Consider the following 15,952-nt stretch of genomic DNA (forward strand, 5'->3'; position numbering starts at 1 on the left):
TGGCTGTGGCCATCACACTGGCTAATCAAGTAAAATTAGCTAGTGAGGCAAAGCTTTTCTCCTTTTCAGTTTTGTAGGCCTTTTTGCTTTTATACTACATTCTAATTATTTAAACATGTTTTTTTTATATAGCTGCAGTAGGTAACATATATAGAAATAACTAAAAATAAATATTTGCTGAAACTTTCACTATATACACAACCAATCAGAGCCAAGAAAGAAAGACAGAGTCAAGGAGCATGTTGGCTCACTAGAAACTCACTGATTGCTTGTTTTCATTCAGGCCAGGTGGATTCCATGAATGAAAATGCCATAAGGAGCATTAGGAAGAGCCAGAGGAAAAATGTATTCACACATTATCTGTCTCATGTACTACTGTCAGAATATATAGTGAAAGTTTCAGTGAATATGACTATTTTTATAACAGTTACTTACTGCAGCTTTAGATGGTTATGACAACTCAGTTTAATACTAATACCTCTATTTGAACTACATAAACAAACTAGACCATCAAGGAGAAGATTGGCTATTTCTATAAAGAGTTATTCTTAATGCCTGAAATCTGGTTGGATTCCCCTTTCAAATCAATAAAACAAGGCTTCAAAGCAGTAGAAACACTACGGCTTTTGTCCACAGCTATCGTTGTATGGCCATGGCACAGGCCGTAACACAAGCGTACTTGCCGATAACTAACAATCTTATTTAGTTAGCTAATAAGTGATATTTTTTACTCATCTGACAATCTTTTACTGCCTTTTGTCAGTGTTGGGCCTCCATACTGTCCACCCCTGACACAACTAAACATACAGTATGTGCAACATATCATGTATAATGTATCAAAGAGGAATTGTGTATGAGCTTTAATGATCTTCAGCTGCCGGGATAGACAGATTGCAACACCACCCCTGCAAAAGCTGCTGATTATGAGCTGGTGTGGGAGGTACAGTTAAAAATGAAAAGTACTGGTCATTATAGCACTTACTCGGCTTTGATTAAGATAATTGGCTTTAAAGTAACCCATTACCTGCTCCTAAAATAAATCCTAAAATGAGAGCAAAATCTGATTTGGTAAGCAAGAAATTCAACATCTCTGGTTTTAATCTCTATTTTTCGTGAGACCAACCTTTCCATAATTTCATAATGACTCAGGCAAGATTTTGTCAAGATGCAAAAAGGAGAAGAAAATCCAGAAGGCTGCAGAGAAGGCTTTTGGTTGCTATTCTGAAATACAGTTAGCCTTAGGTTGGTCAAACTTCCAACCATGATTTTTGTCTTTGGGTCTCTGTAATTGCAGCTAACACTCAGCCAGGAGGTCCAGCTTCAGTCTTTCCATTCATAAAGCTCTACGTGCCTCTTAGTGGCATATTTGGTTTATTAAAACGTTAAATCTGAGCCACCGTCACTTCCCAGCTCAAACACTCTATCTTTAGCTCCTGCTTTCCACTCTTGCCTGCTGGCATAGACACATCAACCTGCAATTATTTTCTCCTTTCTCTCAGACACCATGACATCCTCACATCTGTGGGACTGAACAGAGACGAGAGAATACAAAGCAAGGAGTAAAATAGACAGATAAGAAAATCCATATCGTACACCCCAACCAGAAATAATCTAGTGAGGATGGAATTATGTGGTTCTTAGTCCCCAAGGTTATCAAGATGTTCATTATATATATTTCTTTCAGGGGTTTCATTTTACATGCTTTCGTATAGGAAGAATTCATGTACATATTCCTACATTCCTACAGATCTGGCCAGCAGTCATTTAGAGACACTTTGTACACTCATGCATAAGTATGAAACCTTTTTGGTACCAACCAAACTGTATTGTATTTTGTATTTGAAGTTATTGTACTGTTGCCTATAGTATTTAAGAGGAGATTGATAAATTGGTGGGGGTGATATTATTGGCCACCATCAGCTGAAATGCCAAAGATATGTTTTAGGTTTCAACTGCAATATGTCAAATTTCTGTAATAAACAAATTCAAAGTTGTAGTAATGTAATATATAACAGGACTGGAATTAAGTAATTTTAGGGCAAGGCCACTTTGGCCTTTGATAAAAAAGTAATTTATTGGGGCATTGACCCAAATGGCCCCATTGGCCCAAATGTAGGGCAAAAACAATAATGCAGTGAAACCTTCAGAATCGTATAAAATACTGTGATACAGATTTCTGGTATTAAATAATCACTATATCAAACTATCAAAACACCAGTCAGTCAAAGAAGAAAAATATAACCAATATTACTCAATAATACATATTAGAAATACAATTCAGTTCAGAAAATGGAAAAAGGTCATGTTTGATCTTCTCTCCATGGGAGTGCACAATCCATTTCTTCAGAATCATTTGGACATTATTTGGTGACTGAAGCACATTGTTTGAAGATAATGTGGAAAACAGAGGCTTTGCATGTTGGGGGACAACCCCTGTCATCACCAGAGTTAATTAAAGCCACTGAAGGAGCATTAAGTCACGTCTGGAGTGCAGCAGCAGCAGCATGTTAAGATGTTTGGAGGGGCAAAACAATGGTTACAGCAGAGCAGACCCTTCCCAGAAATACCACCCACCCTGCTCTCAGGAAGTGTCTGAAAACACTGAGGAGAACGTCATGCTCTGTCTGCACTGCTTTCCATACAGTATCTCTCATCCTAATTACATGTTTATGCAGTGCGATACTTTTGCCATACACAGTACGTGCTCACCCAAAAACAGCATGTGAATCTAAGTAGCCCTTTAGATTAAACCTCACAGCGGCCAGATTTAGATAGGGAGGCATTAATTCTGACACGCCAGAAAAAAAAAAAAAAGATCCATATGAAATAAAAAGCTGCCATGCCTCACTGCGGTCACAGCCACTTTCATGGTGAGATGCAGTGGCATATCTGCAGCTTAGAAAGTTGTTAAATGTCGACTCCACCCCCGCACTACTCTGTCATTTAAATCAAAAACTTTACCAAAGATGCCCACGGCTCACTGAGCACTCATCTGCGGCCACGGAGACGTTGGCAGATTAAATGATACGGGCAAAGGGAAGGGAAGGCTTTTCCAAAACCAGAGATATATTACACAGTGGCTTGGCCAATCAGGGCTGTTATATACTAGAGATGTTAGGTTGATCAGGATCGCCATGTTAAATCCTTTGCAATGTAAAAATAACATGTGATCTCATATTCAGACGTCAACACTTTCAAGACTTACTTGCTTTTATTTCTTATTGTGTTTGTTGTGATTCATTTCACGTTTTATTTATTTGTTTCTTGATGCTTTCACCGTTTTTTTCTTTTGCAGCTGTAACATGTGAATTTACCTCTTTGGGATCTTATCTTATTTTGAAACATGTCAGATCTGTACCCTGTGGGGCAGTGGTTCCCAACATTTTTCCTTAAGGGGTCCCTTTTCTATTATTTAGTAAATTGACGACCTCTGCTTACGTGTAGGAATGTAACGATTACCGGTGTAACGGTTTTTAAAAAAAAACCGGTTTTAAAAAACCACGATAAAAATGTTGGACGATAAACAATTACGTTTTCATCTTTCAAAATATCATTATATCACGTTGCCAAGTACCACGTTTCCTGTGGAAACCGTGCTGCTTTAATCCTTCAGCGCATTCGAAGTTTCCTGAAGACAACGGTGCGTGCCGTTTTCCCCGACAACTGTAAGCGTCGTAGGCTCCTTACATATGAAGGGGACGGCCACAGACTTGTTAATCTTCTGTGTTGCGCGGCAGAGCTTTGCGGCAGTTTGCCAAAGGAGGATCTGCAGAGTTGGGTGTCTGTTTTGAATCCACAGGTTTAGCTGCGGGTTGCTGCCAGGTCCATCTGCATTGTGTCGGCTTAAGTGGTTGTGCAAAATTTGTTGTGTTATTGCAGTATTTTAAGTACTGCCTTGGCACAGCTTACACACTACCTTCTGTCTATTTCCAGTGTTCCGGGTTACACTGCTTTAAGTTGGCAAGGCGCGTTTAACACTGTTCTACTGGCACCTTCGGTATTGCCATGTTGTTGTTGGGTGTGCTTGGAGCTGCGGCCACGTCTGTTGACACGCAAAATTCACACAAAGGTGTTGGCTCACCGCGCACTGGCCAGGGGCCTTGAATTTAATGAATTGATATTGAACTTGGGAAATAATCGTTTGCAATGCCATTGATGAAATCGATATTTTACGGCCACCCCTAATAAGGAATACTGGACGCGACAGGTTGATTGGAAGATAGTTGTTTTCTTTCTTACTTTTGATTGCTTTTGATAAGTTTGTAATATAATAAACACTGTTACACTTTTTTGAAACTATTTCAGATTGCTGTAGGCCTTATCAGTGCACTTTCTGAACATATTGCAACACACTTTCAAAAAAATACAGCCGATAATTACCAAAAAAACCGGATAATTTTGGCTCACTTATAACCGTGAAGTTAAATTTTCATACCGCTACATCCCTACTTACGTGACATATTTTATGGATAGTTCATATTAAATTAAAAACTGTACAATGAATGCAAACAGTGAACTCAGTAACTGCAGGAATTGGATTGATTTTGAGCAGATTATTTTCTGTTTATGGAACATTTATACAATTCTCTGTCTGTATTGTGTTTTTTTCATTTGTAACTAATTTAATAGGCTTCTTTTTTGATAAATTCAGTGTTTTCTTCTCCCTGATGATACATAATTTCCACTACTTGAAATGAAGTTAATGCTGAGCTATAGGCCTACTGTGTAATTTTTTCTAGTGTGCTTTAAAATTAAGAATGCATCGCGACCCCCATGAAGCTTTGGCAACCCCTAATCGGGGTCATGACCTAGTTGGGAACCGTCGCTATAGGCATTGCTGTAGTACTCGAGTCCGAGACCTCTTTTCCATTGTCTCAGTCTTGGACTCATGGGTACTGGCACTCGGACTTGGCCATTGGTCTCACCAAATATTCTAGTCGTTCTCAACCGAGTCTAGCAATATGTCTCGCAAAAAGCCCCATCTAGAGCCAGGGTCTGGTTTTTCCCTTCTGGGGTTCAACATGGCGGCCTCCATAGAAAAGGACCCTTTATAGTAAAAAAAACTGCTCATTTTAAGGTTGCTTTTTCAGATTATACACCAATGAAACAATGAAAACATATGAATACTTATGAATATAATATACCATTTCTGCCAGTAGATCCTCCTCAGTGTTACACAATAGACCTTTAATTAGAGATTTTAAGATGTTTAAACTACAGTCCAGCTGGTAAATTGTTAGGGTCATCTTAGTTGTCCATCAGAGAGCACTGTTCAGTTTATTTTTTTTACACTGTAAAATCTCCTGCTCAGTACATACTGTAACTTTGTAGCTAAATTAAATTATCCTAATTAAAAGTATTTAGTTTGTTATTTTTGTAGACAAGAAAGAAATAACCTGTACATTTTCTTTCTTCTTCTTTATCAATATCAGTATCAATCAATATAGGGGGCAGCAGTCCGTAGCTCAGGGCCTTGGCTTGGGAAACGGAGGGTTGCCAGTTCAGCATGGACCACAGTATAGATTGTAGACTGGTAGCTGGAAAGGTGCCAGTTCCACCTCCAGGCACCTAACCCCTAACTGCTCCCATCACTCTAACATCTCTCAACATTTGCATCTATATAAGTCCTGTGTGTAATTTGGGCCTATGTGTGTGTAACAACAGTGAAAAAGGATTTCCCCTGATAATGATCTCTGAATGCCATAAAGCAGTGTGACCGTCCCATGTTAACACAGCACTATGCTACCTTTTACATTGAAGCTCTATTCAGTACTTGTAGAGGATAACATGGAGGTACACATTCACAACTGTCAGCCTTCAAAGTTCCTTTAATCCTGCAACTCATTGAGTCTCAGCTGTGGACCAGAGGCTTCTCAGAGGACGAAGCAGGTTGAGAACAAAACCTCACTCCTGCCTCCTGGTGTCTTAAAGCTGCACTGTGGATCACTGCGGCAAACCACACACCAGTTTGTGAAAATCAGAGACAATACACAGACATAAACCTGCCAGCATCATGACAGGCTGTACTATGTGAAATTTTAAATCTGAACACAAATCAAGCTGGTGGTGAGTTTAGAAATGCATCTAAATTAGTGAACACTGCCTGAAGATATTCCACAGCTTTTCCAGCATCCATTACAATCTGGGTGTAATTTCAGATTTAACCAAAACTGACAGAAAATAGCTGTTTGGTACTTGGTGGTCTTTGTGGTCTATCTTCAGCCTCACCAGTACAGAGTCTTCAGACTGGAGCAAAATATTGTCAGACTTGCACAGTCTTTACTTTTCCAGAAAAACATCCCGTCACAAGCCACTTAGTCAATAACATGATGTTTTTAGCTTCAGACACCTGTGTTTGTGCAGTTACAAATGCAAATCCTGGCTAAAGAAGGACATTAAAACAGGGAGTTTAACCATCCTGAGTCATCTGTCAAAAGGCGCATACACATTAAGATGTCAACTTCAAGAGCTGCACAACCACATGCCACTAACTGCAGACCCCCCGAGCCAGATAAATCAAGAAACTAACTTATAGAAATGTCACCTAAGAGGGGATTTGACAGGAATCCCTTCGCTGCTGCTCCACACAGACAGAACCAGATGAAGAGAGAGAGGAGAGACAAGGGAGGAGAGGGAGGACCCTGAAGTGACAGGCCTCCTGAGGACATGGCACCCGTCATTAAAGATGACATCAGAGCAGGGAGGGCCTTCCACGCGAGGTAGATCCTCCACGATGCTGGAGCCCTTCTCGGTATAAATACCTTGAGCCCAGTGCCCTGGGAAGCAGCAGCTGCCACTCAGACGGGCAGACTCCGCAACTAAGGATATAACAGCACCGCGCCAGGACAGCAACCTCCCGGACCGCCCCCCTTCCCCCGCTACTGTTTCTTTGGAGCGTAAACCGTCCCGGTAAGGTAGCATTTTTCAGATTTCAGGTCAGTGCATGCAGGGGTTTCCCGGCTGCAGCCTGGCTCTCACTGAGGGCAGGGCTGCTGGTGGAGCACTGATGGTTGCTGGCATTACTAGTGCAATGAGCCATGTGCTGTGGTTGGGTTTACACTAGGAGGGATTTTGTGCCTGTGACTGTTTTTTTTTTTGTGGTTTTTTTAGATTAAATGAGAAAAAAATGGGCTAATTGGGGGGGGACCATGGGGGAGAAAACAACAAGTTTTTGATTACATAGTTAGGTAGAGGTGGATACTTTTCACAGCAGCTGCTCACTTCAGGAGAGCAAAACTGCCTGACAATTATTTGTAGTTATCTCCTCACTCTAACTGATGCACCAACCACCCTGCACTTGACTTTCAGTGTCAAGTGTCAGTGACGTGCAGCAACATAGGTGCCGTGCCACTTTTACATTATCTTTGCTGTCTTTTGGTTGCTGATTGCCATTCAAGACGACGACAGCAAAAAAAAGTTCTTCTCATAAACTCGCGATTCTGTCTTTGCAGGTTTAGCTTCACAAGATGGACCTGAGGGTGACAAGCGTTCTCCTCGTCCTCCTAGCTTTGGCTGAGGCAACCCCCGAGAGGTACTACCATGTGCCAAAAGTGAGCAAGACTCCCTACCCCGTAAAGAGTCATGGTGAGTCCCACACGTCTTTACTCACCAGGGTAATAACAATGCCGACAATGTAGTGATAAGGGGATACGCTGCAATTAACACAAATACAGATGGTTCAGATTCGTCTGGGGGAAATAAGCAGGGGTAGAAAAGATGCCTGCATCTATAATAATTCAGCTCCAGCCAAGCCCATTGTTCATTTCAAATCACTGCAGGCTGCACAGTAAATCTGCTTTCAGACCACATCAGCTCCGTAGTCCATCTGTTTTTGTTCAACAATTAAAACAAATTTGGACAAATGCAACTGCAAAACAGCTCCAGATGACACTTCAAGTTACATTTAAGGTGGAATTGATAGGACATATGCTTGCAGATTTTTAGCTATAACGTGTAGCAAGGGAGCAGGCACACGGCAAAGATGCTTTAAAGCAATCCACAAATGAAATATTATAATAATAATAATAAGTCGAAAATTGCTTGAAATCAAAGCCTTGACTTGAACCACTTATCCTGAAACCATGATAACCTACAAACTCTGGAAAATACACCACCTTACTGCAATATATCTTAAATAACTGCAAGTCATTATCTTAATCATCATTACCATCAGTACCCTGACCTCTTATTGCAACCCGGCAGACTGTCGGCTCATACACATCAGTAATGAGGCTGCCCCAAACGCCGCCATTAACTAGCCTCAAGGTGCACACCCAGCAGGTCCTGCGCAACGTCTTATTGGCTCAGAGCAGAAGAGCAGAGGGCTGTGGTTGAACTGGCTGAACTGCTGTGAATGTGTATAACTGTATATAACTGTGAGGTTGGGTGTAAAAGAGCACTTGCGTTCTGAATAAAAAAAGGTTCAAGAAGGCAACTGTCACTTTTGCATGTGTCATAAAAAAAAAAAAAAACCAGAGCAGTGGTTATGATGTAACTGCCAGGATGATGTATGACACTATACTTTATATCCCAACTAAACAATGATTCAAATTCTGCATTTGACAGTTAAGATTTCTGTTTTCCTCCAGTTTTGTTTTGAAGAGGTTCTGATGTGGTTTCACTGTGTGCCTCCACATATAAATAGAATAGTAAAGTCGACAATAAGAGCTCAAATTTGACGAATCTCCAAAACAGATGTTGTTACCACGTTGCGGGCACGCCCTAACAAACTGCTTTGTGGTATTAAAATCACATCGCACAATTAGAATGAAAAAAAACAAAAAAAACAAACACAGAATGCAAAGAAATGCTTTTGAACTGTAAATCTAACAAACCACAGCAAATTTAGTGAAGCTTCACTCTATAGTTTTTCACTACAGAGGATGAAAAAAACTACAGAATAAACTAACTTACTAAGTTATTGAAGGCAACCAAACTGAGAATGGATATATGTACTACACTGAATCCAAGCAGAATAGTACTTTGCAGTGTTAACAGGTCACACATGGTTCAGCTCCTGGGTCAGCTACTGTTGGCCAATATCATCACCTCCACTTTGTGGTGTTTCTGGCTGCCAAAAAGTCCAGTTCTGGCACAAATATCCCCTGTGGGGTTTCAGGCATAGCTTTATGTGGCTTGAAAATGACAGCCCTGTCAAAACATTGTCTCAAAACACACCAAACATCTGAAAAGAGAGGCCAGCACTAGTGGATTTGATTCTTTGACAGGTCATAGTTCTCTTTTGGCAATGATGCATCCAGAATTACAGTGTATAAAGGATAAGCAGTGTGATAGCAATTTTATCAGAGATGCTCTTTGTGCACAGTTCAGAAATTAGGATATTTCCTGGACTCTACTGTTCAAGCCTTTTTACTCTTAAAGCCCTGATAGTTGTTTATTCCTTTTATTGCAATACTTAAATGGTACCTATATTCTTAATATAGTTACCCATATATATATACGTATGCTTGGAAATATAATGTTTACATTTTCCATTGTGACTTATTACATAGAATTTAAAGACACATTTAATGTCACGTTTGCACTATGTAAATTAGCTGTAACTTAACTAGCATTTTCCTTTTTGTAAGCTGTCACAAATAAGTCCTGTTGGCCTAGGAGTTCCCAACCTCTTTGACCCCTCATTTGCTGTCATCTCTCTACTGTTAAACTGTTAAATCAATAAAAAGCATAAAAAATATTGATACTAGAAAAAGCACTACCACATGTCTCCACTACCACATGTCGGCTTTAAGTTTATTTGTATGTTGACTTTAGTGATGAATATAGATGAGTGAGCAATAACCTCCAGTAAAACAACAAACTGACGAATTTAGAGCATATATGCACTGATTTGACCTTGCCCATAAAATCTACTCTATGTGGCAGGAAATGCATCAAGGTGATGCTGACAACTTGCAGACCACTAACTATACATTTACAGCCATGGCCAGTGCAGGAAATTAAAGGGTGCAGTATAGTGCGGGCAAAAGAAACTGAGATGCACAGAAGCTGGTTTCCTCGGTCCCATGCCAGTAGACATTAGCTTGGTGAGAAGAGAGAGTAGTCGTTTAAGTCAGGTCAGTCTTTTGGAGAATACCAAACCTTGGGTTTAACCTAAGGACCAAGGAGGTAGCTTATTTAATGCACTGAAAAGGCACAAAGATTTCAAGAATGTGGAGAGAAATCCTCAAAATGAAGCAATCTCTTGATCGTTTACACTCCATTTCAGTCTTTCATTACCTTGGGGAGAAATAAGGATGTTCTCTGTATCAATTGTGTGCTGGTATGTGTATTTTCAATATCCATCTACAACACCATTGGAATACTGTGCAGTACCCTTTTTACATTAAAGTTAATCATTCAGTACATAGACAATTTACTACATGCCACTATAAACATCTATCTGAACCAAACTGATCTAACCCGTATGAAGTGAATCTTTTTACATGAATACTTATCACCTGTATTTATGTATTCCCTAGCTGTTGAAGGCCAGCCCGGTCCTCAAGGTCCTCCAGGTGAGCCAGGACCAATGGGACCACCTGGACCCCCTGGAAAGAGTGGTGTGGGACACACTGGACCACAAGGCCCACCAGGACCTCCCGGATCCCCTGGCTACTCTCAAGCAGGTAAACCTGGTTCCCCAGGTGGCAATGGAAAACCAGGTGGCCCTGGTATCCCAGGTGAGAGAGGTCCTCCTGGCCCGAGTGGACAAATGGGTCCCAGAGGTGCACCTGGTACACCTGGAACACCTGGACCTGCTGGACTTTCTTCTGTTGGAAAACCTGGAGCTGCTGGTTTCCCTGGGCCAATGGGACCAAGAGGAGAGGCAGGTTTGAAGGGACATCCTGGTATTCCTGGACTTCCTGGCATCAAAGGAGAAAGAGGTATTGGAGTTCCTGGGGTTCAAGGACCACCAGGCGCGGTTGGACCAATGGGCCCATCTGGTATGCCAGGCAAACCTGGGGTTGGTAAACCTGGTGCACCTGGCTATCCTGGAGAACCTGGCAAGAGTGGCATGCCAGGAAGAGATGGTAGTCCTGGGGCAATGGGTATGCCAGGTGCAAAGGGTCACACAGGGGCTCCAGGCACAGGAGCACCAGGGAAACCAGGCCAGAATGGTACACCAGGTATGCCTGGACCAATGGGGGCTAAAGGTCCACAGGGTCCTGCTGGTCAGCCTGGCTCCCCTGGCATGCCAGGTGTTGGCAAAACAGGTGAACCAGGAATACCAGGTAGCAGGGGATCCCCCGGTACTTCAGGAACCACTGGTCAGAAAGGAGAGCCCGGCCCAACTGGTTTTACTGGTCAACCAGGTGCTCCTGGGCCCATTGGCCCAGCTGGTCCACAGGGTGCAAGAGGATTCCAGGGTGAGGCAGGCCCCCAAGGACCCAAAGGCGACACTGGTATGGTAGGTGCACCAGGCCCAAGGGGAACCAAAGGCGAGCAGGGAGCTCAGGGTTTCACTGGAAAACCAGGTACCCCTGGGGCAGTAGGTCCTGCAGGAGTCTCAGGTCATAATGGTGCTCAGGGTCAAAAGGGTTCACAAGGCCATACTGGTTCCCCAGGACTTCCAGGTGCAAATGGAGCCCCAGGACAAAAAGGACACACAGGCATGCCAGGCTCACCAGGAAAAAGTGGCGAGAGCGGAAGGCCAGGACCCATGGGACCAGTTGGCCCACCTGGTCCAGCAGGTCCCCAAGGGTTTAAGGGCCATCCAGGTCTTCCAGGCCCACCTGGCCCAGCTGGACTGACAGCTAAGGGAGTTTCTGGTCCTCAGGGTCCACCTGGAATTCCAGGTACCAGAGGTCACGATGGTCTCCCAGGCCCCGCTGGTCCTCCTGGTCCACCTGGTCCACCAGGAGAGGTGGTTTACCACCATGAGAAGAGCATGCCAATCAAGTCCCACGAGGTTGTGATGTCTCATGAGATGATGAAGGCTCCCATGTCTGCCTTCAGTGCTGTGCTGACCAGAGCCTACCCTCCAGCTGGAAGCCCTATTCAGTTCAACCAGGTTCTGTACAATGGAGAGCACCATTATGACCCCCAAAGTGGTGTGTTTTCCTGCCAGATCCCAGGCCTCTACTATTTCAGCTATCATATCCATGTCAATGGTGCCAACGCACTGGTGGCCCTCTACAAAAACGAGGAACCAGTTGTTTTCACCTATGATGAGTACAACAAGGGCTTCCTGGATCAGATGTCAGGCAGTGCTGTTCTTATGCTGCATCCCGGTGACAGAGTCTATATTCAGGTCCCTGATGAGGAGAGTAATGGTATATTCGCAGCAGATAATGTTCACTGCTCTTTCTCTGGGTTCTTGATTGCCTCAACGTGATTTCACAAATCCAAATAAACCTCAAAACCTTACAAAACATTGAATTACTCAGAGAAATAGATCAGTTTACAAAAATCCAAATTGAGATTGTAGATTAAATATAAATATGGTTGTCATTTTTACAAGTTTAACTGCCTCGTTTGAGCGCAATTTGCTAACAAACTACTCGACTGACAGAAGTATCAATGCGTAGTAAAATTTTGGAATATATGGTTGAAATTGATCCCTTTCCCTAGTTCACCGTGTGCCTTTGCAATTTTAAGAAACATTAAACAATATTGGAAGATATCTCAAGTGGTGCTTTACAACTGCCTGTAACATTTACAGCATGTCTTTTATTTTTGTTTGTTTTTATTAATGTCTGTTGTTTAAGAATTTTCCTGTAATATACATACAAAAGACACGCAAAACTGTTGTACTATATGTTATTAGAGATCAGCACATTCTCACAAGCACTGTGATCAGCAAAACAACACAGAATGAGAAATTCAAACTGCATTTCTTTTTTTCAAAACAACTATGTCCCATTGGATGTGTTAAGTTATGTACCACTTACTGACCAAAACACAGAATAAAAGTTCTAGTTTGAAAAAGAAAAGCATCCAGTGTGTTGTGTGTGGTTGGCTCTGTGTGTGTGTGTGTGTTGTTCTTCTTTACAGTATGGATGGAAGACAAGTAATAAGCAATTAACTCAGATGTGTGCTGCTTTGGAATAAAAGGCGTACCTTTGAATGCAGATGTGTTGTAATTGTGGTCGATGGCAGCAACCATGTCTTTCCAAAAGTCGGAATTCACCTCATTTCCTCGCTATACACAAAAACAGAAAGTTACATATTAATATGCGAACCTCTCAACCACTAATATGAAACTGTACCTTATCAAACATTACCTTATGCAGCATGTCCACAACTCTTCCACAAAGGAGAGCCCCAGGTAGATCAAAGTAGTTGTCATAGAAATAGTATTTTGCTGCAAAGACCAAAACAAAAGATAAGTAAATTAGTGACATCTAGTGACGGATGATGTGAGAAAAATTCCAGATAATGCCCATTCTCCTACTTAAAAGCCAACAGCAAAGGTAATAAAGATGGATATAAACATTTTACCAGATCTTGTGAAGGAGGTATTGAGGCTGTTGAAGTGCTTCCACTCCCTCTTTGGACCATAATGTTTGATGATCTCTTCTGTGCTGAGGTCATTGGTTCCATGTGTCGCTCTAATCAAGCCAGAAATAAAACTTTTAATATTACTTTTTATTATTTCACTTTAAAGGCCTGTGAAAACAAAGAAAACTTTGAAAAAAAGGACTTAAGAGATGTTCTGGGAGGCAACTCAAATACATTTCATGCAACAAAGACATACCGCAGAACAGTTCCATCTTCAGCCAGCTTCACAAGGTTTCCATCTTCCAGATCCACCACTAGCCCTTTAAAACTGGACACAAAATTTGCAGCATGAACAGAATGAACAAGGCCTTTTGACATTTGCTTCCACTGCAGATTTCTTTAGCTGACATAACATGTAAAAATCAAATAAATATTTTTGGCAATACACTTGTTTGCCATCAAAATTCAGTTAACAATAGAAGAAATTGAAGAAATAAGCCTTTCAAACAACTCCAAAACTATTTTTACATGCTCTTATTGATAAGGCTGACTGATGTGTCAGTTAGAATTTGCTATGATTTGGGGGAGGGGGGACTCAGCAAGCCCTTAGGAAGGGGTGGCCAGGTGTAAGGGACACCGAACTGTGCACCTTGAACAGCACCCTAACTCCCAATAAAGGAATTGCATGTTTACAATAGGGCTGTGTATTGGCAAGAACCTGGTGATAAGATACGAATCACGATACAGGGGTTACGATTCAATATATTCTTAAATCTAGTATTAGCATCACAATGTACTTAAAGTACAAAAAGTGAAAGTGCAGAATGGCCTATTTCAATATCATATATACTATATGATTATAATTATTGATACATTCATGTGTTCAACAATTAAATTATCGTTTTGTTTTCTTTAACTTTTTCAATAATAATCGGTATCTGTATTGGCCCTAAATAGGAAAAACTATTGGTTGGTAAATATTGCTTTATTTCTAGTTTAAACACAAAAATCTATACACTGTTTTTAACAAATATCATATTACAAAACAAAATATTGATATTCTAAATATTTTCTTACACCCGTAGTTTACAGTTTGTTTTTGCATGTCTTTGTCTATATAATATTCCTACAGTATTTGGGGATATTTTAGGGAGAGTGAGCCCTTCACCCAACATGTACTTTTGCTCTATAGAAGTGTAATGGATTACTTCATGATAATAATTACATCAAACTCATTCAACCTTAAATCTCAAGTGATAACGCTTCACCTATCTTATACTCCATGTATACGCATTATGTAGGTCTTTTTCATGTCAAAACTAACTAAACCTAGCTATCAAAGTGTAGACTAAAGCTTGTTTATATACCATCTTTATTACTTATTGTATACGTTACTGCATTTTATAATTATACTATATACTTAAGATACATGTTTTCTCGTATTTCATTCCATAAAAGCAAGAACTTAGATCTGTGTATCAAGGTATTGTAGACACAGTGTTATGAATTACGCTGCATTTACATGGATTGAGGTAAACTGGAGGTCATGTTAGTGACAGATGATGATGATGACTGGTTGTTTTTGTTCAGACCTGAAGGATACTTTCAAATGCCATTAGGAGCACTAGGAGGAACCTAGTCAGGAGGAGCTGATTGTTTCACACATTATCTGTCTCATGTACTATTGTCAGGATATAGGGAAAGTTTCAGCAAATATGACAATATTTGTTTTAAGTTAATTACTGCTGCTTTAATTTGTATACAATATGTGTGCATACATGTGTACATACAGCCTACGTCCTGTATGTTCAGTAATACGTCTCTGTGTGTTTAAAGCTTGAACTAAAACTAATACTGTAATGAAAAAGCCAGACTCAAGGAACGCTTGCAATCCTTCAGCTCCTGAAGGTTGGTACACTGTGAGTCACAGTCATTTTTTAACCACAAGTATTTGATGAATACAGTCTTAATATCCCTGAAAGATAATTAGGCATTCATTATACCTCTTTAGTTCCCCCTAGGCTGGGGGAACTGCTGCCGCTGACTCACCAGAAATCCCAGGTAGCGGGGGTTAGGTTCAGCAGGTCCTTGTCATAGCCTTTATGCTCCACCAGATACCTGGCAAAGCTCTCATAGATGAGCTGCAAAAAGCAATGAAGAGATAACATCACTAACTGACTGCACAGTCATAATGCAAAGGACAACAGCCGCGTGTCAGTGAAGGCAACACATACACAGGTTTTTATTCCAACCCAACACAGCACAGGGCGACTTTCCCCATCAGTTCCTCCTTCTATGGTTTAAAGTGTCCGACAGCGACATCAGCAGAGTAACATATACAAGCTGTAAGCACAATATGGACATTTTATCATCCTATACCCTTGTTTTGGCAGACATGTTGGCTAACATCTTCCTATTTACACATCCAACAGACTCAGAAAATAATTCACAGGTTTTTTGCAGGTTTCAACAGATTTAATTTAGGACCTTTTTAAGACCATTATGA

At 41.1% G+C, this 15,952-nt stretch overlaps 2 protein-coding genes across 2 annotated transcripts in view; one reads left to right on the forward strand and one right to left on the reverse strand.

Moving 5' to 3' along the window:
- The window catches only part of nt5dc1 (5'-nucleotidase domain containing 1), a 64,674-nt gene extending 48,831 nt beyond the window's left edge, over positions 1–15,843 (reverse strand). Inside the window, exons 1-6 of the mRNA XM_035679079.1 lie at positions 15,826–15,843; positions 15,496–15,587; positions 13,703–13,774; positions 13,447–13,556; positions 13,230–13,309; positions 13,066–13,147 (exon numbers count right to left, since the gene is read on the reverse strand). Of these exons, the coding sequence (XP_035534972.1) occupies positions 13,066–13,147; positions 13,230–13,309; positions 13,447–13,556; positions 13,703–13,774; positions 15,496–15,587; positions 15,826–15,843 (454 nt within the window). The remainder of the gene's footprint in view (positions 1–13,065; positions 13,148–13,229; positions 13,310–13,446; positions 13,557–13,702; positions 13,775–15,495; positions 15,588–15,825) is intronic.
- Positions 6,781–12,938, forward strand: col10a1b (collagen, type X, alpha 1b). Its single transcript, XM_035678439.1, has 3 exons — positions 6,781–6,909; positions 7,452–7,584; positions 10,485–12,938. Exons 2-3 carry the CDS (start codon positions 7,467–7,469, stop codon positions 12,338–12,340), a joined length of 1,974 nt encoding a protein of 657 aa, XP_035534332.1. The 5' UTR covers positions 6,781–6,909; positions 7,452–7,466; the 3' UTR covers positions 12,341–12,938.
- Positions 15,844–15,952: the final 109 nt, after the last annotated feature.

Source organism: Morone saxatilis, unplaced genomic scaffold (genome assembly GCF_004916995.1).
Source record: "Morone saxatilis isolate NCDOM2014 unplaced genomic scaffold, NCSU_SB_2.0 Contig7, whole genome shotgun sequence".
NCBI classification, from domain to species: Eukaryota; Metazoa; Chordata; class Actinopteri; family Moronidae; genus Morone; species Morone saxatilis.